The 22,854-nt window shown below is 42.1% G+C and overlaps 1 protein-coding gene across 6 annotated transcripts in view; it reads right to left on the reverse strand.

Moving 5' to 3' along the window:
- Dnah9 (dynein, axonemal, heavy chain 9) overlaps positions 1-22,854 on the reverse strand; it is a 319,645-nt gene that overhangs the window by 166,164 nt on the left and 130,627 nt on the right. For all 6 annotated transcript variants that reach the window (XM_013522070.1, XM_005399351.1, XM_013522071.1 and 3 more), the window contains 6 exons: positions 21,815-22,102; positions 16,649-16,859; positions 12,301-12,428; positions 10,961-11,069; positions 8,886-9,033; positions 4,333-4,507 (listed from right to left, as the gene is read on the reverse strand). In XM_013522070.1, coding sequence (XP_013377524.1) covers positions 4,333-4,507; positions 8,886-9,033; positions 10,961-11,069; positions 12,301-12,428; positions 16,649-16,859; positions 21,815-22,102 — 1,059 coding nt within the window. The remainder of the gene's footprint in view (positions 1-4,332; positions 4,508-8,885; positions 9,034-10,960; positions 11,070-12,300; positions 12,429-16,648; positions 16,860-21,814; positions 22,103-22,854) is intronic.

Here is a 22,854-nt window from a genome sequence, read left to right on the forward strand (position 1 = left end):
AGGAATGAAAGGTATCTGGAGGTGGGGACTTTGGGGGGGAATTAGATCAGATGAGGTCATGAAGGTGGGGCTGCATGGGGGCATTACTGGATTTATAAAGAGAAGAAGAGAACCCAAGCTAGCACATTTGCTCTCCCTCACTATGCTTGGTGCAGTAAGAGAACACCTTTGCCAGATGCAGACAGGATGCCAGGATACTCTTGGACTTCCATCCTCCAGAACTGTGAAACAATCTCTGCTCTTTAGAAATGACTTAACCTGTTAGAGCAATAGAAAACAGACTGCAATAAACTTGTTTTTATTCATCAAAAGTCAGAGAAGTTTGAGGGAGAAAAGATGTAAGAATGTGTAGAGAACGGCACCTGAAGCGGGAGTGGGGATGAAGAACTGAAGAAAAAGACCAGCCACTATCCTCCTAGACACCAGAGAAGGATTAATTTCCAGGATTGGCCGCCAGAGGGGGCTGCTGAGACGTGGGGACAGGGTGCAGTAGAGGGCAGCAGCTGCAGAAAGTCAGGCGCTTAACCACGAGCCAATCACTTCTCCTCATGTCTAGTTTCTTCATCTACAGAATGAGGTTCTTAGGAAAGAAGATTTTTAAGGTTTTTTTTCAAGAGGTAAAAGTCCAAGATCTAAAAGCAGCGGAGGAGATAAAGCTGTACTAGTCTGACAGAAGGAGTGCATAGAGGCATAGAATCCACATACCTTCACCGTGACTATAAGCTCCTTAAGGACAAGGCTTAGCACTCAGTGTGTTCAAACTGTCCTACTGTGTGCAAACTGAAACTGAAACTGAAACACCCACATACATACACACACACATAGCCCTTGCTGTGACAGGCAGCCCTGCTGGAGAACAAACTCATCCTTTGAACACAGAGACGTAAGAAAAATCCTAAACCAGAAAGAGGCTCAGGTTGGGCATTGCCAGGGACCTCCAGGAGAACATGATGAAGGCAGAGCTCTAAGGCTGGGTGGATGATGGAGTGGGGTGCATGGACTCAAGTCTGGGCCTGAGGAAGGGTGTTTCTCATGGTGCTATCTGCTCAGCAAGCAGGATTAAATGCTTCGCTTTAAACTGAGAATGGAAATAGATCTTAAGATAAGGCCAGGTTTATTTGCTGTTCCAGTTGTCATTTGAATTGAGATTAAGGAGACACTGTAGCTTCCTAACATTGTTCTCTTTAATTACAACCCCAAGGAAAACCTCATTTTTAACCCATGCGTGTGATTCTTGAAGATTTTTAACTTTCTATGAAGACCAGATCTGAGGGTTACCTGGAAACGCAGAGACAAAAGCAACATCTAGAGAGAATGAGGTGTGGGTCTTACCCTCTCCACGCCCCAGACTCCATCTCACACTACTTGGTCAGGTTCTCAACCAAGCTGTTGGCTGGGCCACATTAACGCTGTTTCGCTGGCCTTCACTCTGGCACTGACCTCAGCTTTTGCTATAATTGGACACTGTGAAGACGGGCGTTGTCTGCTGAGCGGATCCTTTCTTGAGTGAGCTCCCTGAACAGGCCCCTTCCAAAATGCCCATCTCCTTTGGATTAGCACAATTCTCTGTCCCTCCTCTGCCCTTTGACCTGGGTGACCATCGTACTATAGAAAATTTGGGGGCTAAACAGAACTGAGATTTTTTTTTTTGTACCGGGAATCAAACTCAGGACCTTGCGCTTGCCAGGCAGGTGCTTGTGCCCTGAGCTATATCCTCGGCCCCAGAACTAAGAGTTGAACTCACGTTTTCAGCCTCCCAATCCAACGCTCTCACTCCTGTACCAAGCACCAAATGTCGTCTTTTGTGATCGCTGAAAAGTACTTAGCCAGGACAGTGTTTTATTTTGTTTCATTTATTTCAATCAGAGTTTTCCTGGGGCTTAGGCTCTATTTTGTATTTCTACATTACTTTAATGACAGCTTTTAGAATGTAAGCACTACCGATGTTCCTGATGCAAACATTTTGGCCAAATTTCTGCTTTCTAATTATGGCTCTATTTTTGGTATTTAGCGTTAACTCGGCCTGTGCCGGGGCCTCGGACATTCCCTGCGGCTAAAAGCTTTCTCCTACATCCTCTCGCCATGTTCCAGCTGGGCTTCCTGCAGCTTCAAGTGTTCCATTGCCCAGGACACCTGGAGGGGATGCTTTCTCTTGAGCTTTTAAAGAGTGAGTGGATTTAAAAATTCTCTGTATAGAGATAGAAAAATTAACTAAGGGTCTTCACCCTGATACGCCCACTGCCTGTTTGGCGCCGATATGGGACAGAAGCCAAATGGTTGCTGCCCGGCATTTCATCAGCTGAAAGGTCGGAGACTGCTTTGGATGGAAAGCAGTAATCTCTGCATCTGGGATCTCTGTGCTTTTCAGTCAAGTCTTGTCCATCCTGCTGGACTCTTTGCTTGCTTCCCTTGAAGAAGGGATGCAAAGCATTTGAAGAAGCAGCCCACAGAGAAGCTCTGAGGACCTCAGAACAGACAGCACATTTTCAGATAGCAAACTCTTGGTCTGCGCATCCTGCTGCCCCGGGGGGTTTCCTTTTCTGCTCCCGGAGCGTCTGATTCTGGGTAGGGAGACGGGGAAAGACGTATTTATGGGAAGTCTGCAAGAGCCGCTTTCTGAATTCTAAGCACCCAAGAACACCTTAGGGAGTGACAAAGCTAGGGTGGACGTTTGAGCTGGAGCATGTGAAGACAGAAAAACAGCTCACTGTTAATTTTTTTGATCCCAGCTCACTTCCCTTTTGGGTGCCTTGAACCTGGCTTGGCTTTGCAAGGCTGAAATTTTTGACTTTTCTTGGAAGAGGCTCATAATCAACTCAGACCAGGAAAAGTAAATCATAACTTTCCAAAAACTACAGCTTGGTCTGGTCCCCTGTTGTGCGAGAGGCATCAGGTACTCGCTATACAACGAAATACTCATGCTAAGGTAATATTAATAATGAACACATCCGCTGCCATCACAGTTTCAAGCGCTCTGCACACATCTACAGAGGGCAATTAGAACAGCGGGCATTTATTAATTCTCACCACAGACTCAGCAGCCAGATACTGCTGTCCTCATCCTTTGGACACGTGGGGAAGGTAAGGGAGAGAAAGGTTGCATTTTTTTCTTGTGATCTCCTGGGTAATAATGGCAGAGTTATAATTCAAATCCACAGTTTTCAAATCCATACTGTTTTCCACTTTTCTCAACTACTTTTTAAAAATCACTTTATTATAGTATACTTAATATTAAAAATGGTACATATTTATTATTCAAAACTTGATGAGTTGTATAAGTGTATAGTGGTGAAACCATCTAACTGGACACAGAAAGACACAGCTACATGATACCATGTATATGATGAATCTCAAATACCCAAACTCATAGAGGGCAGAGTGGCGTGTGCCTGCTGGGGTGGGGAGGGGTGGGAAAAGGGAGATACTGACCAAGGGTACTCCATTTTAATTATACAAGATGAATAAACCTTCTGTACAGAACAGCATCTATAGTTAATGCACTATATACTTAAAACTTCGTCAACATAGTCCATGTTCTTAATAACATTGTCTGATAGCTATGGTCATTTGTAAAAGACTTGTTTTCAAATATTTTTTTAAGATGTGGTCTCACTATGCAGTTCAGGCTGGCCTAGAACTCATGATGCCGTTCATGATCTTGAATATATTGTTTATTGATAAAATATCTTTTATTTAGAAGTAGAGAAAAGGTTGTGAATGCAGGAATACCCAAACTCATAGAGATGCCAGGATATTTCAAGCCACCCTCCCCATAATAGCATGAGGCTGTGCCATGAGATTAAACATGACCTTGGTCCTCAACTCAGATGCTGTTAATTAACATCTTGCCCAGCCTTCTCTGCTCAGCCCTGCGCTTTGGGCTATGGAGACGCGCTGGTTAACTCTGGCCTGGTGCAAAACACTACACCCCTCTAGAAGAGGTTTTAGAGGCTGAAAGTATCCCTTCTGCTTGTGTTTCTCCTGCACCACATCCTCCCATCTCTATCTAGAAAACACAAATCACCTGGCAAAGCAGTGAACCTACATCGGCAGTTGGTCAAACTCCAACACAGCAAAACTCTGTGAAAGCAGAGATACATTTACTAATTCCAAAGACAATAGCCCCAAACATACCTTTTTCATCTGTTACACCCTGTGAGGGCCTGTTGCAGGGGCTGATGACATTTCAGGGCAGTGGGCAGATAACTAAAGTGTTCTATACTTTCAAATTAATCCTAACATTTAGCCATCCTGTCTTCCAAATCTCTGCTGGACAGTCTGGTTTTGCTTCTAGACTTCCACGTGGGCCTTGAGCTCAGCCCTTCCCCTTACCTGATCTTGCGCCATTGCTCCACCAAAGGCCCAGATGGCAGCAAACACAAAGTAAAGCTCATAGGTCTCCTTGGGGCAGTCCGCAGGGATGTTCTCCTCGGTCAGCAGACACTCCAGAAGATGGCACACCATCTGAACCATGCTTTGCTCTGGGACTGGGATGATCTTCTTAAATCTGCAAAGAGAGAGGAGAATGTGCTCTGAAACCCTGCGACTATGCCAGTGTGGAGGCCTGCCGGACAGCTACAGAGCCCCTCGGCAGCAGAAGACTTGATCTGACAAGGTCTCTGAGTGTGGTTTAAATCTTTTTCTCATCAGGTTTTTTCCAGGTGGTTTCCTTTGTGAGCACATGTGGGCTGGAGCACTCTTGGGGAATTCCTCTTCTCATCTTCCTTCCTTCCAATACTCCACCCCTTCCCTTTTTGCGCTGACTGTACCCTCTCAGTCCCTGGGGTGCATAGGAGGCCTCAACAAAATCAGTCAATACCTCACCTTTTCGCTCTTCTCACAATTTCTCCAACTGACAAAAACACCTAAACAGGCAATTTGGGTGCAATTCTGAGGTTTATCCTTTCATTCCTTTACTCAGAGGTTTTACCCCTGGGTAAATGGTGAGCACATTTCTGGGATGAGAGGCTTACCTAGGTAGGAGAAGGAATGGGGTAGGTGATGATTTTAAACAATCACAGGAAGAATGAAATTCTGCATTTAAAAAGTGGAATGGAAATCTGTGTTGAAAATGTACCTCTGTGATGCTCCCTGGCTTGGTGTTTGTCCTTTTTTCTTTTTTTTTTGGTTTTTCTCTGGTACCGGGAACCAAACTCATGACCTTGTGCTTGCCAGGCAGGCTCTTTGCCACTGAGCTAAATCCCCAGCCCCGGTGTTTATACTTTAAATTTTGGCGTTAAATGTCTCTACTGGAAGACAGATGTCAAGAAATGCACAAAAGACATCCTGTGCCCAAGGAACTAGGAGTGTGTACACGCACACACACACATTCACACCACCACCTGCCACAGGATGATGTGCTCACAGGCTACATGGAGCTGGAGTGGAGTCTGCTGGTGTAACAGCAGTACCATCAACGGTCACCTTAGACATCATTTCCAGCCTTGGGTTTTGGAGTGCAGAGGATGCCGTTCTCCCCAGGGTTGTGTATTTGTGCCTGCTCTTAATCTGACTGTGACCCTTACAACAATGTTAGGGGTGGTCTAAAATAGTCTAGGTATTACTCCCATGACTAACAAGAAACCTGAGCCTTGAAGGCTCTTCTGAATCCATTCGATGCATATTTGTGACAGAATGACACAGTGGAACTATCTCAGGCTCAGTGTTGGCGGAGGCACCAAGACAATGGTACCAGCTATCCTCATTCCAAAACAGGATTGCAGACGATTTAGGTGAGACTTGCAAATGGTTGTGCAACCCTCGCCCTGCACGCCCCAGGGATCTTAAGCAGAGAGGATTTGGGGGAGCTCCCTCGGTGTGCAATAAGCACTCCCTCTCCACAGGGGAGAGAGGGCTGGCTCTGGATAGAAAGTTGGGAGAGGGAGCTTCAGTCAGAGTACTTGGAGGGGGTCACGGACCCACATGGAAGCCCCAAGAAGCCTGGCCGTTCTCACAATGCAGTGCAGAGGGGTTTCTTTCCGGGAAAGCCCGAGCTCGTTTGTCAAGGCAATGGAAGGGTCGGCATTTCCTGGCATCCGTGTGAGGTTTGAGATGCTGCTCAGGGGGTCCATGGACAGGTGGAGGGCACGTGTGAGGAGAGCATGTCACAGGCTGAGGACAGGCACACGCTTTCTTCTGGGAATTCAAATGGGACGTCTCTACTGTTGGGATGACTGGTTCAGCAAACTCCCAAACTCCCCCGGAGAGTCAGATTTTAAGATCTGCTGTAGTTACAGGAACCACAGTCTCACCGATCTAAACGGGACTTCTCCTGCCCCCTCCGCTCTTCTCTCTTTAGCCTTGTGGAACCAGAAGCACGAATTCCAAGGAAGAAGATAAGAAGTTGGGGACAGCCCCCTTTCCCACGCAGGCCTATGCTGCCAGGGTAGGGGGAGAAGCTTCCATTATGGGCTTAGTTTCTTTATAGTTTCACTGGAGATGGACACACATCTGTGAGCACACATATGTGTGTGCATATGTGTGTTAGGAGTGAGTAGATGGTTTTTTGTTTCTGAGGAATAACCAGAAAAGTTGTGGACATTGACCTGGATTTTATCCAGAAGCAGGAGGAGAACCAGCTACATAAAATGGGTTTGAAAAGACCACGGGAAACAAAGTTGCTTCACAATCACACCATGTTCAGTAAAAAATTAGTATGTGTTGAAATTGTACAGCTTTCTGGTACCAGAGCTGCACAAAGCCAGCATTAGGGAAGCACTTCCCTGACTAGTTAAAGGTGACAGCTGGGAGCCGTGTGAACCTCACTCCCTCATCTTCAGGAGGGACTGCCTCTTGGGATGGCTGGGAGAAGGAAATGCAGGACCACTTAGAGTAGGTGCCTGGAAAGGAGAGCTATTGTTATTAATTATATTCTCCCTCCTTGGTAACTACAGTATTCCGAGTTCAGAGATAAGGAGGAATTGGCTGTCCAGAGATAGACTCAATACAGTCAGAATCTTCTAAGATTGTTTCAAAGGCTTGTCATGCACCAACACATAAATGCATAAGAGTTTGGCCTTTCTTATTCTAATTGCCCAGAACAGGAGATAACTTGAGTTTTGGTCAGTGTCAGATAAGCATCCCAGCAAAAGAGAGAAAAGAGGGATAAACTATCTTCCTAAGACCTCACTCTTCTCTGGCTTTTAAACTTAGTGTCCCATTCACCCATTTGTGGCTCTAATCACGTTACTGTTTCCCAGACTTTGATGGCTACCAGGATGGTGTTAGACCACGAGGCCACAGAACCCATGGACCCCAGGGGCTGAAAGTTTATCAAAGGCTCATGAAGATGTTGACACGTGGAAAAATAATTATTGACCCTGAAATATAAAAACTATAGAATCAAGATTAATATTTCATTAAATATCTAAAATATATCAGTATGTCAATTACTAGACTATACCTCAGGTTTTATAACTGAGTCATATAAAGTTCACTTTTAATGTGGGTGGATGGTTTACAGGGCCTACAGAATGTAATGACCAGGGGGCCTGCAATATCACTTACTGCAGTCTGAAATTCTCCTTTTCCCTCTGCCTCCACACTAGTGAGTAGTCAGAACCACAATTCTATCCCATGCTTGAGGCACCAATAAAGAAGGAGCAAAAGTTCAATTTGACTGATGGGCCATGGTTTCTTGGAAATATAATCCTGACCACAGAGTTTAGAATCTTCAGCACCATTCTCTGGATGAATTATGGAGATGGGTGCCAGATTCATAAAATGAAGTATGAAAGAAGAGAAAGAGGAAGAAGAAGAAGAAGAAGAAGAAGAAGAAGAAGAAGAAGAAGAAGAAGAAGAAGAAGAAGAAGAAGAAGAAGAAAGGAGGAGGAGGAGGAAGAGGAAGAGGAGGAGGAGGAGGAAAAGGAGGAAGAGGAGGAGGAGGAGGAAGAGGAAGAGGAGGAGGAAGAGGAGGAAGAGGAGGAGGAGAAGGAGAAAGAGAGAGAGGGAGAGAAGATAGAGAGAGAGAGAAGACATAAAACAGAAGCATGTTTCAAGTATGAGAACCTCTGTGCGGCCCTCTTTTGGTCTGAATAGTGAGGAAGTGGAATCGTGAAGAGGTGGAATCTAGCAGGCAGTCTTCAGACATTGGTGGGGTGTCCTCGTGGAGACCATGGGACCCTAATCTCTTCCTCTCTTTCATGTCCAAGACATGATGTGAGTGGCTTTACCACATGCTCTTGCCATGATGCACTGCCACAGGCTGAAAGCAACAGGGCCAACTGACTATGGGCTGAAATCTCAACTGTTATGAGCCACAATAAACCTTTACTTTTTAAAGGTTATTATCTCAGGTATGTGTCATAGTACTAATGGAAAGCAGTCTGACACAAGTGGGCAGGACTTGCTACTTTTACTTTTGCAGAACTATAAGAGAAAAAGTGAACTCATAATGTCCAGCAAGGCAGGACCAGTCAAATGAGGAATTACACACAATCCCACATTATTTGGGTAATGATCACACATATCCTGGAACAGGAAGTGGGTCCCCTGTTGTGTCTTTGACAAGTGTCATCTTCACCTCTAGGCCTGTTGGCCTGGCCTGTGGATCATCTGTAGGAGGGCCAGCTGCTTCCCCTGAAAACAGAGATCTGAGCCCCAGGATTTTTATCTGATATTCTAATCATCTACCGCCTTCAGATAGACCCATGTGGCACTGATGAAAGGCACTTTAAATCTTCATCCTCTTCACTCAGCTCTCCTCTTGTCTGAACTGACAATAAGCATCCCAGGGCCATCCTAATGTGTGTTCCCCTCTGCCATCTGCCGTGCCTGGAGGTTTCTGACTTTGGGAATAGGACAGAACATCAGCAGGATGTCAGATGTGAGCCAGTGGACTCTTTATTGCTGCATTAATTTGCTATCATCCTTGTTTCTTGGCCTACCTGGTTCTGAGTGTGTCTAAGCAGGTTGGAAGGTACTTGTCAAACAGAATGGTGAGGTTGGCTCTTTCTGTCTGGACTTCCCTCTGGTCAATCCAGCTGCTCACTGGAGGGTTCCATCCCAGGTCTGCAGGGTTGATGTATAAGATTCCTGAGAGCACAGAGGAGAGTGTGCAGTGAGTGTCCCATACATGTCAGTATATTCTTCACCCAGGGAGTTTTCCACTCTCTTTGGAAATATACAGGAGACTGAACTTAAAGAACAGATAGTTGGCCTAGGTCAGAGGGGACATGTGGCTTTGCTGTTGAGGACCCAGTATCAACTGATAGGTGACAGATGAGTATAGAGCAGTGTTGAGAAGGATCCTAAAGCCAGGTCTAGCTCAGAAAGAAAGAATGCTGTGACTGATTGGCAATACTGGCCATGGAATGAGAGTGTACAGTGAGCTGAATGGAGGTCCATGACCTAATTACTGAACTTGTCAACGTGACTTTATTTGGGAAAAAATGGGTATTGCAGATGTTAATTAAGTTAAAGATTTTGGGATGAGGTTATCCTGGATTATTTGAATGGGTCATTCACAAGGGTCCTTACAGGAGAGAGAGGGAAAATGACACCTATAGATGAGAACGCTCTCTGAACAAGGCAGAGATTGGAGTCAGGGCCACTGGCCAGTGGGCACTGATGCTGGAAGAGGGAAGGAAGGACTCTCCCCAGAGACTCTGGAGGGAGGCAGCTTTGCTGATTTTGATGTTTACGTCCAATTCCCCAAAATGTGAGAGAATACATTTCTGCTGTTAGAAAACCACCACGTTTATGGAGATTTGTTATACCTATTAGAGCAGAACTAGGGAACTAATATCGAGTAGGAGACAATTCTCCTGTCCTGAGCACCAGTCTTAGCAGAGGCCCATGAAGAGGAATCTGATATTATGATAGTCAGCAAAATTTCATTGTTTCATTATTTTTATTTGGTTATTTTATAAAAATTAAAACTTTATTTTTATTTTTTGTTCTTTTTTTTCCAGCACTGGGAATTGAACTCATGACCTTGTGCTTACCAGGCAGGGGCTGTGCCACTGGGCTAAATCCCCAGGCTCCAAAACTTTACTTTTAAATTAAAAAATTTATTAATACATATTTGTAGTACATAATGATTGATTCATCATGAGGAATGAATCAATGTATGTGTACCTAACAGATCTTAATTCTTCTTAGTTCTTTTTCCTCTTCCTCTGCCCTTTATCTCTGGATCCCTTCCCAATTGAAATATGTTTTTATAGCTTTATTGAGGTATAATTGATATACAAAGCCCTGTGCATATTTAGTGTCTACTATTTATTCAATCTGGACATATGCATTTCCCTGTAAAACTATTACCACAATAAAGGTAAGAAACACATCCATCACCTTCAAAAATTTCTTCACACTCTCTTCTCTGTTTTTCTTATTGTTCTTATTGTTTTGGTTTTGTGTATGTGTGTGTGTGTGTTAAGAACACTTAATCTGAGATCTATCTTCCTAGCAAAACTGTTAAAGTACACAATACAGAATCCTTAACCATCAGCACTGTGTTGCACGCAGATCTCTAGAACTCATCTATCCTGTCTCACTGAAACTTTGTAACTTCTGAACATCTCCTGTATCCTCCTGCCTGAGGCCTTGGAAACCACCATTACATACTCTATTTCTTTAAGATTGATTATATTGCCTAGGAGGTTCTTTTTATCCTCTATTCTCTGCTAATAAATTTAATCATAGAAGAAATTTATGGTAACACTGATATTTTCTAGCACGAGTTAATGAGATACGGCAATAGTTGGTCAACTTGAGGGTTAGACGTGGTCTAAAAGTAGCCTAACTCAAGACACTTCTGTGCAGTGGACAGTTGTGCCGCTCAGAGGTTGCATGCCACAGTACTTATGAATTAATGAAATTAAACAACTTTGTTTTTATAGTACTTGTTTACCTTTGTGGATGCGGATTAGGGCTGAAGACTCGGCCAGAGTTTGGTGATCAGGTTTCTGGCCCTTGGGGAATCTGACTTCATTGAGCAGCATTACCTGCAGGGCCTCACCTGCCCTGGAGACCGTTGCTGGAGTGGCTGTGCGCAGGTGGCTGATCTCAAAGAGGAGCCGCATGGTGGGGTTAAGAGGGATCCTCTCATTGCTCGCCAGGGTCAGCACCTAGGAAAAGCAGGGAGGACATCCAGTGAGAGGAGCAGTTAGGAAGCACTGCCAGCTGGTGGGATTGGTGGAGCGTTGTCAGTCAGGGTTGTGGATGTGCAATGCTTTGATTATGTTGCTTATGTGTTAGACACAATCCCTGATACAACAATGCTAAGATGTGGGACCTTGCAGAGGAGATGAGGTCGTGAGGACCCACTCTCATAGACTTATTAATGCTGATTATAAAAGGGTGTGGGGTGGAGAGTTCCATTTTTTGCTCTCTCAGACTTCTCTTTCCTGTATGAGATGGCACAGAAAGAGGGCCCTCACCAGATGTGGCCCCCGTCTTGGATTTTCCAGCCTCCAGAACCATGAATCAAATAAGTATCTTTTCTTCATAAATTATCCAGTCTCTAATGCTCTGTTATAGTACTACAAATCAAAGTCAGGATGACTATTTTCTTCTTTTACGTTATTTCCTACAATACTACTATCTCCCCCGTACCCCCTCCAATCCCAGCTTCTTGTCCTCTGTGTCTGTAAAATCAGGAAACAAAGTTATTTAAACTGTTTAAATTGATGTCAATAATTTGAGTGAACTAGACCATATTGGAATAATAAAACTAATAAAAGAAAAGTGCTTCAGTTTCATATTACTGCTCTTCCTTCTAAGTAGTCCCGCTGGGAGAGCATGCATTTGTTCTAATGATGCTGTGAATGTTGAAGCCATTTTAACACTTCCAATCTGGACGTGCTTTTGCACAAGTTTAGGAGCAGCTATCAGCTTAACAGCCATTTTGCAGGCATTCACTTAATTTTCTTTGTTTATAAAAAAAACCCATGATCTCTCAGCGGATGGATATTTACCACCATGGCGGGGGTCTGACAGGCTCAGTGGTTCTGACACTTAGTTTCCTTCTTATAAGAATTAGAATTAGGAAAATAAGGCTTTGAACACATGATTTAAAATTCTTTTCAGCTCTACATATCAAATAAGTCTGTGCAGAACATTCTGAAGGGAATTACAGCCTCACCAAAAATGAGGCAGGCAATGACAGTGTCACTAAAGCAGGCCACTGTTGCAGGTGAGAATGGACCAGTTGGGAGATGTCTGTCACAGGTGCCTGTGGTAGTTGTTACCACTTGTTCAATCATCATATGGAATTTAGATACCAAATGTGCTTGCCATGCTGGGGACCAGCTTAATAGGTGATTAGAACTGATGCGGGGATGCATCCGCCTTTGATACCTTGTTATCGTCCATCACAGTGTTCAGAGACTCAATCCACATTGGGTCTATGTCACCATCCAGTAAAATCCACTTGGGTCCCTCATGGGTAATGTTGGCAAGATCCCGCATGATGGAGGAGAACAATCCTAAAAGGAAACCCCAATCATTTGTTTTGCATTTCATTATCAATTCTCATTTTCTTAACACAACTTTCCCCCCAGTGGCTACCGCACTCAGAAGGAGGTGTAAATAGAAAAGGCCGATCAGACCTGGCTTTGTATCTCGCCCTACCAAAAATGTGACTGCGCCTAGGGTGCATTCTGTCAGTGCTGGACTTGTTTCCTCACAGCTATATGAACCAGAGAACACGTAGAAACAGGAATGCCTGATAGCATCAGCCTTTTAAATCACAAAGGACCAGTGAAGCATTTCAGTCTCTCATGGTGAAATAAACTGCATTGCATATTTTTTCGGTAAAGTTTTCATCCTTGGTAATTGCAGCCCTAGCAAACTTTGCCTAAGATAGGCTTTGCAAGAAGACTCAATGTGATTCTTATTGCCATTTCATGAAATTTATGCATTAATTTGGGTAGAACTGATTTTCATACTATACTTTCCCAGTCAACGATATGGTATGTTTTCATTTATTCTTATATTGTCTTATCTTCTTAGTAAAAATTTACAGTATTTTAATACATCTCTTAGGCTAAATGTATTCCTTAATATTTCATAGCTTTTTATTTTTATTGTGGGCAGGATTTTCTCCTACTTATTTCTACTTTTAGTTGGCTGCTGCTTTTTTTTTTCACTTATCATTAATACATTTTCTTATCCATACTGGTGATTTTTTTTTTTGTTTTGATTTTTGTCTGGTACCGGGAACCGAACTCACAACCTTGCGCTTGCCAGGCAGGCGCTTTGCCGCTGAGCTAAATCCCCAGCCCCTCATACTGGTGATTTTTCAGTAATACCGCATGGGTTTTCTAGGTGTCAAATTGTAGAATGAAGAAAACAAAACTCTTTCTCCTAAGTTTCACCATGTATTCTCTCTCCTTGTCCTTCCACACTTTCTAGGACCCCAATATGCAGCATCGATTAACAATGGTGATTGCAGTCCTCCATAACTTGTTTCTGATTTTACTGGAAAAAGGTTTGTGTATCACTACTTAGAGAGCTTTCATTTTCCTTTCAGCTTTAGGTACAGAGTATGAGATGCCCTTCCAACCCTACTCTACTTAGAACTTTTCATTAGGAATGACTAATAAGTTTTAAATATCAATGATTTTCTCATTTAATTTATCAATCATTTTTGCTTTGATCTGTAGTCACATTCCTGGAATGGATTCTACTTAGTCAAACTGTACTACTTTTTAGCTACTGTTGTGTTGTATTTATTGATGTTGTATTTGGAATCCCTGCATCTATATTAATAAGTAAAATTGGGTTGTTATTTTTAGTTCTATATGAAAGTTGGTATCAAAATTATTCTGACTCCAGAAGATTATTTCACAGCTATATTTTTATGATTTTGGAACTATTCATTTTTTCTTCTTTGAATCTTTCTTTTCATTACTTTACTTAAGTTTTCTATTTCTTATTAAGCAAATGGTAATGTTCTGGTGTGAGAAAATGAAAGTGTAAACAAGAACCAAAATATATAATAGATATTATGAAACAGGAAGAAATTTATTAAAAGGAAAGGGGAATGGGGGGGGTGGGAGGAAGGAAGGGAAAAGAAAAAATGAGAAAATAAGATAAAATGAAAATAAATAAGAAGGGGAAGGGGAGTTGAGGGGAGGGGAGTGGTATGAGACAAAGAAAAAGAGGAACTAACACAGATCATGTACAGGTACAAATTCCCTATAATGAATTTGATCGTTGTGAATATCTAAATTGTACCAATGAACTTAATAAATAAAAAATGTTAATGTATGCTTTGCTAGGGGTTCATCTATTTTTCAAGTATGTGTCATTGTTTCTTAATTTAATAATTCCTAATCATGTTTTTAACTTATTAATTATGCTCATAATTAACATGATATTGATCCTAACAAAGAACCAATACTTATATTTATTTTTGATGATTTTTCTAATTTCAGTTTTTAATCTTTATTAGTTTTTTTTTTCTAATTTTCTTCAAGTTTAATTTGAGCAATTGCTTATCACTGATACTAATTTCTCTTAGTTTCAGCCTGGCTTCTGTAATAGAATTCAAAGCTTTTCCTTATAGGTTTTAGTCGTGTCCCTTAGAATTTATATGAAGTATTTTTTCTCCTCCTCCTCCTCCTGTTCTTCCTTCTCTTCTTCCTCCTCCTCTTCCTCTTTGTCCTTCTCTTCCTTTAGTCCTTGCAATGGTTTGTATTTATGTTTAACCTCTGAGGGAATTATGTGAAGGAGAATAGTTCTTTTTATTGGTGGCAATTCAATTCTCTTTTTCAGGAGTAGGGAGCATTTTATTTACAGGTATAGTAAAATTAGTTTGGCTTATTTTCTTGCTAGTTATTTCTATTATTTTATCAGACAATGTGGTCTATACATTGATACTTTTGAATTCCATGTAGATTCCTCTGTAGCAAATTAAATTTTTAATTTTTGGAAATGTTCCATGGGTCAACCAAGAGAGGAATATTTTCTCTTTATAGGATGCAAAATTCTATAACTATATGTCATATTGAGTGTGATGACGTATTTGCAAAGTGCTGTATGTATACACTTATTTTTTATCTACCAGAACTATTTAATTTTGTAAAAGATATATTCTTATAGCTCACTGTATTTTCATTCTTAGTCAAGTTTTTCTAAATGTTTTAGAAGGCTATATTTATTTTCTTTGAAGATATATTGTTTAATCTCTATAGATTTATGATTACTATATCACCTTTGTCAATTATCCCAAATTTAATGTATAAATTTGATAACATTTTATTTAGAATTTTAACAAAGCTTAAAATGTTAACTTCAATATGAAGCTTAAATTTAGCATGGAAAAAGCAGCACCTGAGACCATGCAAAAAAAAGTACAAACAATGAGGATCCACTTACTTCATCAGATATTAAAATATACTGTAAAATGATTGTAACTGGAATGAATGACATTCATATGGGATCAGATAAATAGGAGATTTGAACATAATAGAAAGCCTGGAATCAGATCTCAGCATGCATGGAACTTAACAAATGACAAGCTGGTGTTTAACTTCAGAGGGAAAGGATGGTTTACTTAATAAATGGTGCTGGCATAATCAATTATCCATCTGGAAGGAAATAAAGTTGATTTTTTACTATATCTCATACTAAGCTCCAAAATAAATTCCAGATGGATAAAAAAATGTTAATGTAAAGAGAATCCTTATTGACCAAATTTATGATACTATCTGTAGCTGAACATTAAAGTTATAAACTAAATACGAATCCCAGATGCTAAAAAGACTAGGTAGACATAATTTCCTTTTTAAAAAAGTGGTACATGGTAAAATATGCCATGAAGTGTCTATAGACAAATAATAGGTGGGGAAAAACATTAGCCGTTCCTGTGACAAATAAGGAGTTAATATCTCTGATATACAAAGAACTGTAATATACTGATACAAAATAACAAGGGGAAATAAGACACAGAAGAACAAATTACTCAGACCAGTAAGAAGCAAAAGATGCTAAGCCTCACTAATAGTCAGTGAAATAAAAATTAGAGATGCTGCTTATTAAATTCCTTTCCTCTAGGCCTCTGACTGAAGTTTCTAAATTAAAGAAGAAATACAGTTTAGCTCCGTTAAGAGTCAGACACTGAAACATTAGGAGATTTTCTCACGCCAGAAGCCCAGAGTGAATGTGGTCTGCAATCCCCTGAACCACTGTGGACATGAATACAGCCCTGAGAACACTCCTGGGATTGGGAAGAAACCTTCAGCATCAAGGTTTCTGGCACAGGGTCCCCAGCAGCTTCCCCATCACCCATAGGACAATTCCCATAGGGAGAGAGAGGTGCCTCTATGTGATGCCAGCCTGCGGCACTTCTTTAGAAGGGCACGGGTCTTCTCTAACTCATGCACACCTTATATCTTTTGCCAGACAGTGGCTTAAGCTCCATTCAGCGAAACTTTCCTGACTGCTTTTTCCCTCTCCATAAGATGAGCTCCTCTCCAACAGACAGCTGGAAGAAGTCACTGAAGAGGGAGACCATCTGCAAAGCTAAGGTTCCCCACCCAGCTAAAATTGGTTTCTTCCTTTCTGCTGATCTCATAGCCTTCTGTGATCCCAAACGGATTCATTCAATGTTCTTTACTCTGCAGTAACACCACTGCACCCAGGCTAGCCCAAGGAACTCTGAGGCAGCAGGTACTTTCTCCTTGGGGAATCCCGCCCTTACCATCCTTCCATTCTCGTGTGGCTGGATTGATGATGCCAAAGAGTTCATCATTTGTGACCGCTTTGGGATTGAGATCAGTCCAGACAGGGCGGCGTTTCATGTTCTGATAGGTCTTGTGCAAGGATCTCAGCACTTGTGACTTGCCAGTGCCAGCACCACCCACCACAAACACAGAGTGCCGCACGGCCAGCAACTCCTCCAGCTGGACCACCTGGGGAGACAGGAAGGTCAGTCGGAGGGATGGACTTGCCATCATCTACCTACCCGCTGCTCTTCAGTGAGCCGTGCTGCTGTCTGAACTGAGATTCTGTCCTAAGTGAGGCAATGTTAAGAGGGGGTGCTTTAAAGAGGTGGATTTTGGTAGAAGATCTTAAGGTCAAATGGGGAGTGTGATCTCAGAGTGATTAAGGTACTTCCTGTGGGACTCTCGAAGAGAAAAGGAGGGGAGTGGTAATGGTGGAGATGGTGATCATGTGGGACTCTGGTGCAATATGGAGACTTTAGCTTACCTGAGTCTTATATTCCCAGATTATTTTTTCTCATGGGCAACTGATTGAGCAGTGCCACTGTACCTTATACTGCTATGAATGAAAGTCACTTTCTAGTTCCACTGACTTTTTTATTAATTTGAACAACTTTATTGGGATATATTTCATGTACCATAAAATTCACCCTTTACAAGACTACTATGCAAGGGCTTTTAGCATATTTGCTTAGCTCCCAGACAGAACCATCTTGCTTACTCATCCAATGTTAGAACATTCTCATCTCCCCAAAAAGAGTCACCTATCCTTTAGTAGTAGCTCTTCATCCCCAAGTCCTTACGCAGCCCTCTGCAAGCCCTGAAGTAAATTCTGCCTCCGTAGTTTTGTCTATTCTGGACATTTCACATAAGTAGAATCATAAAATATGTGATCTTTAGTGAATGGCTTCTTTCATGTAGTATGTTTACAACCTCCTCACTTTCTCATTCAACCAGGACATTTTCATTCTTTAAAAAGCCTTTTTTTTTTTTTTTAAATAGGGTCTCACTATGTAGTTCAGGTTGGCCTTGAACTCACAGCAATCCTCCTGCCTCAGCCTCCTGAGTGCTGAGATTGCAAACCTGTGCCACCACACCTGGCCACTTTCTTTGCTATTACCCTTTGCAATCCTAGTATAACCTGTCTCTGTATAAGTCCATTTATGTTTACTTTGTTAGGTACTGAGTCCTTTTAGCCAGGACACATGACTTTCCAGCTCTAGTAGGTTTTTTGGGTATCTTTGTACAATTCCCATTGGTAATATGTTGGATAACCTAGCTCAGTGCTCTACTGTCACCTTGCCTCTCATACTCTGTGTCTGATTCTTTCTGTATGTACTTATTTTATTATAGAAACATCTATACATACACAGCTTCATCCCTGGGATATAGCTTCATCCCAGGAAATTCCCTTGACTTTATTTCCAATCCTCTTGTGAGTCATCAATGATACAATTTTACATTTCAAAGAGCTCTTTAAAATTCTCCAACCGGTGTTTTTAAAAGGGCATCCAATTCTTGCTCTAGGAGTATAATTTTCTTTATTTTATTCAAGGGTACTGTTGAGAACATCTTAAATATTCTCTTTCTTATGTTCACTGAGGTTAGTTGTGTGTTTACAAGTGCATGTGAATGTATCTACCTCGATCTTTTATGGTGTTGAATGACTCTACTAGTTGGCAAACCAAGTTTTTTTCTATATTATTTAAAAAAAATTAGTATATGCTAGAGATACATAAGATTTAAATACGTTTTGGGGAATTGTGTGTGTGTGTATGTTTCTAGATATGTAGATATAAATCTCACATTTTAATCATTTTGACTTTCCCTCTGAGCCATCCCACCTCCCCTCATCCTCAAATCCCCTTTCCATTTCACAAAGTGTACCTCTGTTTCCTATCATCTGTCTTCTATTTTTTCCTTCAAATTATTTGCACTTTAGGTTTCTCAACTAAGAAGAATAATGCAATATTTAACCTTCCATGCCTGATTTATTTCACTTGGCATTATAGTCTCAAGGTGCACCTATTGTTTTACAAATGACTCAATTATGACAAGTTTGAAGTTTAATCAAAGAGCATTTCTATGTTTGCTCCAAGCCTGGGCTGGGTGCTCCCTATGGTTGGTTATCCAGGGAGGAAGAGTGAGTGGAAACTCTACGGACACGGTCGGGTATTGGCCTTTTTCTGGTTACCTCACTTGTGGATAAGTGAGTAGGTAGCTGCCTGTCTTTCAGGGTACTGGAGCTCTAGATCAAACCCTTCCATTCTTTTGGGGTCCATCAACAGAAGGCCAGTATTATGGCTTGTATCTAGACCCCCTCTCAAAGCCTCACGTGCTCATAGGCAGGGCTTTGGGAAGTGGTTGGATCTAGGATGTTACTGTTTTTGTCACTGAGACAAATAACTGGCACATATAAGTTAAAGGAGGAAAGGTTTATTTTAGCTCAAGGTTTGTAGAGGTTTTAGTTCATAGTTGACTGACTCCAAGGCAGGGTGACATGGCAGAGGAGCATGGCAGAGGAGAAACAGTTCATAGCAAAGCAGGCAGGAAGCAGCAAAGTAGCAGCAGCAGCAGCAGCAGCAGCAGTGAGCAAACCTCCCTTTCCCTATTAATCCATCTAATCTATAAACTTTTTGAGTGGTATAACCCATACTCAGGGTGGCCCTTCCCATTATCCACACCCAGAACTATGCTAAACCAGTCAGTGGGCTAATTTAGAACCATGCACTCTTAATCTTAGCATCACCCACCCTAGATCCAGCTGTCTCTGAAAAGCCATGCCTATGTGTGCATGAGGCTGCAGGGGGGCATCTAGACACAAAATATAACACTGGCCTTCCGTTGACATAACTCAAGAGAATGGAAGTGCTTTAATCTGGAGCTTCAGTACCCTGAAAGCAACCTTAGTTTTCCTGCAAGGAGTTCATTAAATTTTCTTAAATATGTTTTTTTCTTTTTTGGCCACAAGTTGAATACCTGGAAGCACATGGTCTTCACTATATGAGAACTGGGAACTGGAAAGAGGTATGGGAGGAAGAATGTGGGAAACCAAGTGGCAGAATCATAGAATAAGCAGGTTTAATGGTGCCTCCTCTGCACGTTTTCAGTTCGTTTTCTCTCCCTCTCTCCCTCTCTCCATCTCTATCTCCATCTCTGTCTCCTTCACCCTCTCCCTCTCCCTTTCCCTCTCTCTCTCCCTTTGCCTCCTTCTCATTTTTGCCCTCCCTAATTACCAACCCAAAACCCAGAGCTTCTCCAGGGGCTCTTCCTGACAACACACCTCTCTTCCCCCTGGAAGCCTAGGTGTGTTTTTTTCCATAAACCCTTCTCCTCTACTAGATCTAGCAACTCTCTTTTATCTTCTTTCCATCTTGCCATAAATTTATCGTAATATCACCTTCTCAGGTTCTGTAATTCTATGAGTTAATTCCTTTTTCTTAAAAACACAAATTTATACTATTACTTAAAGGGATCTTGGGATACCAACAAAGCCCCATGGGGCAGCTTATAAAGAATTAGTTTTCAGATGTTCAAATGTTAAGATGTTGAAATGGATGGTGAAAATGAAAAGTGACAGAGATGTCATATGTCCTAAGAACACTTACTAGAGAGCCTCTGGTTATCAGAAGAACAAGGAGCTCCTATAAGGAAGAAGAGAAGTAAAAGAAACAAACAGAATATGGTCCAACATCAGATTTCCCACTGCTTGTACAACCTCTGTGTGTCTCACACATACTCCTTCACTAACTCTTCACTTCCTACCTACATTGCCGTCCTGCTCCTCTCTACCTTTCAGCAGTCTGTCCCTGAACTTGGGAAGAGGGCGGGAAGAAGTGAGGAAGGGCTGACCTGCAGAAACAGTCACAGTGGCAGAGGACCAGGAAGTGTTTTGCTTCCCTCTGCAGAAAGAAATTCCATAAATGAAAACTGTCACCTGCTTGCAATGGGAAGTGGATATTGCAATTGACTCTTAATTCTATTTGTATAAAGCCAAGGCTCTTTACCAACAAAAGTCTATCTCTACCAACAAAAATATTGTATGCTAGAATCCTGTGGTACCCTGGAAGGAATCTGCCCCTTTGCTCTAAGTTCTGCTAGGGCACACACTCTCTCTCACATGAGCCAGCGCCGTGTACTATCTTGGAGAAGCAATGGAGTTTCATCCAGTTCCCTACCTGTAAAGAAAGTCATTTGTATCATTTGCCTTAGGGGCTGCTGGGGCTAAGTCTGGGGGTCAAATGTAAAATAGAATGTAAAGCCACTTATGAACTCCGAAGTGATTTTCACATACTTCTTACATGTATTACTGAGCAGGAAAAAGCATCTGTCCATGTCTCTGAATTTCAGAACCCTTGGCCCCTTTCTAGGGGCAATTGTCTCTTCTTGCTTGAAGGCATACTTGTTTATATGCAGGTATTTCTACTTCTAACATGTTTTGCATCCTGAAGACATTAGCTTATACAAAATTTTACAGTAAAAAGAACAAACTTCTGGAAAAAAGGATTGGGGTAGGACTTTCAAAATGTGGAGAACTTCATATTCAAAGCCCTAAAAACTCAAAGTGAATTCTAACCCAAATGAAATGCCAGCACAGTTAATTCCCCGGGTGTTCTCACTCTGCCTTATGGTCAGTCCATCCCTTGCAGCCTTAACTCCTCACTGACCAAGAGGTAGCTCCTGAGTACACCTGATTCTGGTAGAGACAATTTTAATCACAATTAAGGATGGGAGCCAGATGGTGCCTTCTTCATAAATGTGCTGTTTCAACAGAAATGGGGAGGGCGTCCCAGGGTCCTCATGTGCCCTTGCAGCCTCCTCAGCAGGCAGTACAAAGTGCATGGTTCTTATAGCCATGAGTTACATTTGCAATAAAGGTCCAGCTTTTTTCTTAGGGTACTTATATACTCTTAAATGTATCTCTTTCGTATAGATAGTCATGGTAGGAAGAATTCCTTTTCTCTTATTTTTCCTACCATGCATCACACATTGAAGGTCACCAATAAAGACTGCTGAAATGAATTGATTCTAACTAGATATATCAGCAAAGTTCAAAAAATTCTTTGGGTGAAGGACAAAGAATCACTTATCATTCAAGAAAAGAACTAAAAGGCAAAAGTCTTGGGAGGGAAAGCCTCATGTACCTTGAGCACAAAGTTTTCCTCAGCTTGGAGCTTCAGGTCCACAACTGCCTTCCTCACCAAAGCCTCAAAGTTCAGGTCTCTCCTCCGGGGCACCTCCAGGGCAGGAAAGAGGTCCCCGATCAGGCCCATGAACACAGGCATGTCATCAGTCACGATCTTGGGGATGTTGAAGTCTCGCAAGGAACGCATCAGGACTTGGTCCTCAGGCCTGTCGGGGTCTCCTCGCTTTAGTGATCCTGCCACCACGAGCACAGACTTGATGGCCCGCAGGCCCCAGTCATAGTGATCCTGTAGCAATGTAGGCAATGCAGGTTAGACCAAAGCTGCTGGATGCAGAGTACCACGTGCTCAGGGGGCAAATTATAGATAACACACATCACAGGTTACTTCTGAAGGTCAGGTAGAGACGTAGGAGATGACTGACAGCTTGGAAAACCAGGTCCACAAATTTCTAGTCCCTTATGTGTAAATATTTACTTTTCCAACTGTGAGGACAACAAAGCAAGCACAGACCACACAGGGGCCCCAAAGCGCATGATGCGGCAAGGTGGTGGAATGTGGTTCAGAGAGTGGAGTCTCAACTCAGGCCTAGGTTCATGTCCCAGCTCTGCCACTTGTTTTATAGCAGATCACTATTCAAAAATGCTACAAAGGAAAAATTTTGTGTGCAGTGAAGACAAAAGGTATGGTCATTGTACTTGATGCTATAGATCAGATTTTTTAGAAGCAAAGGTGTTAAAGAAAACCTGAAGGAGTAGAATTCAGTTAAGCATGGTTGGGGAAGAAGTGGGAAGAGGATATCTACTGGCTCAGCGTGACAAGAAAATCAATTCAACAAACTCAGGGAAGACCAATGCCAATGCAGCACAGAACACCGAGGACAGAGCCATGAGTGCTAAGCTGTAGAGATAGCTGTAGGCAGACTGATCACCATACAGCTGCTACCAGGGATGAGTTTATTGGTCTTTACCGTAATACCAGTGAGCAGCATATTAAAATAATTCCTCTAGCTGTTAGCTAAAGGATGGATTAGAGAACCT

The sequence above is a fragment of the Chinchilla lanigera genome, unplaced genomic scaffold, assembly GCF_000276665.1.
Source record: "Chinchilla lanigera isolate Chin_1 unplaced genomic scaffold, ChiLan1.0 scaffold00066, whole genome shotgun sequence".
In the NCBI taxonomy this organism is placed as follows: Eukaryota; Metazoa; Chordata; class Mammalia; order Rodentia; family Chinchillidae; genus Chinchilla; species Chinchilla lanigera.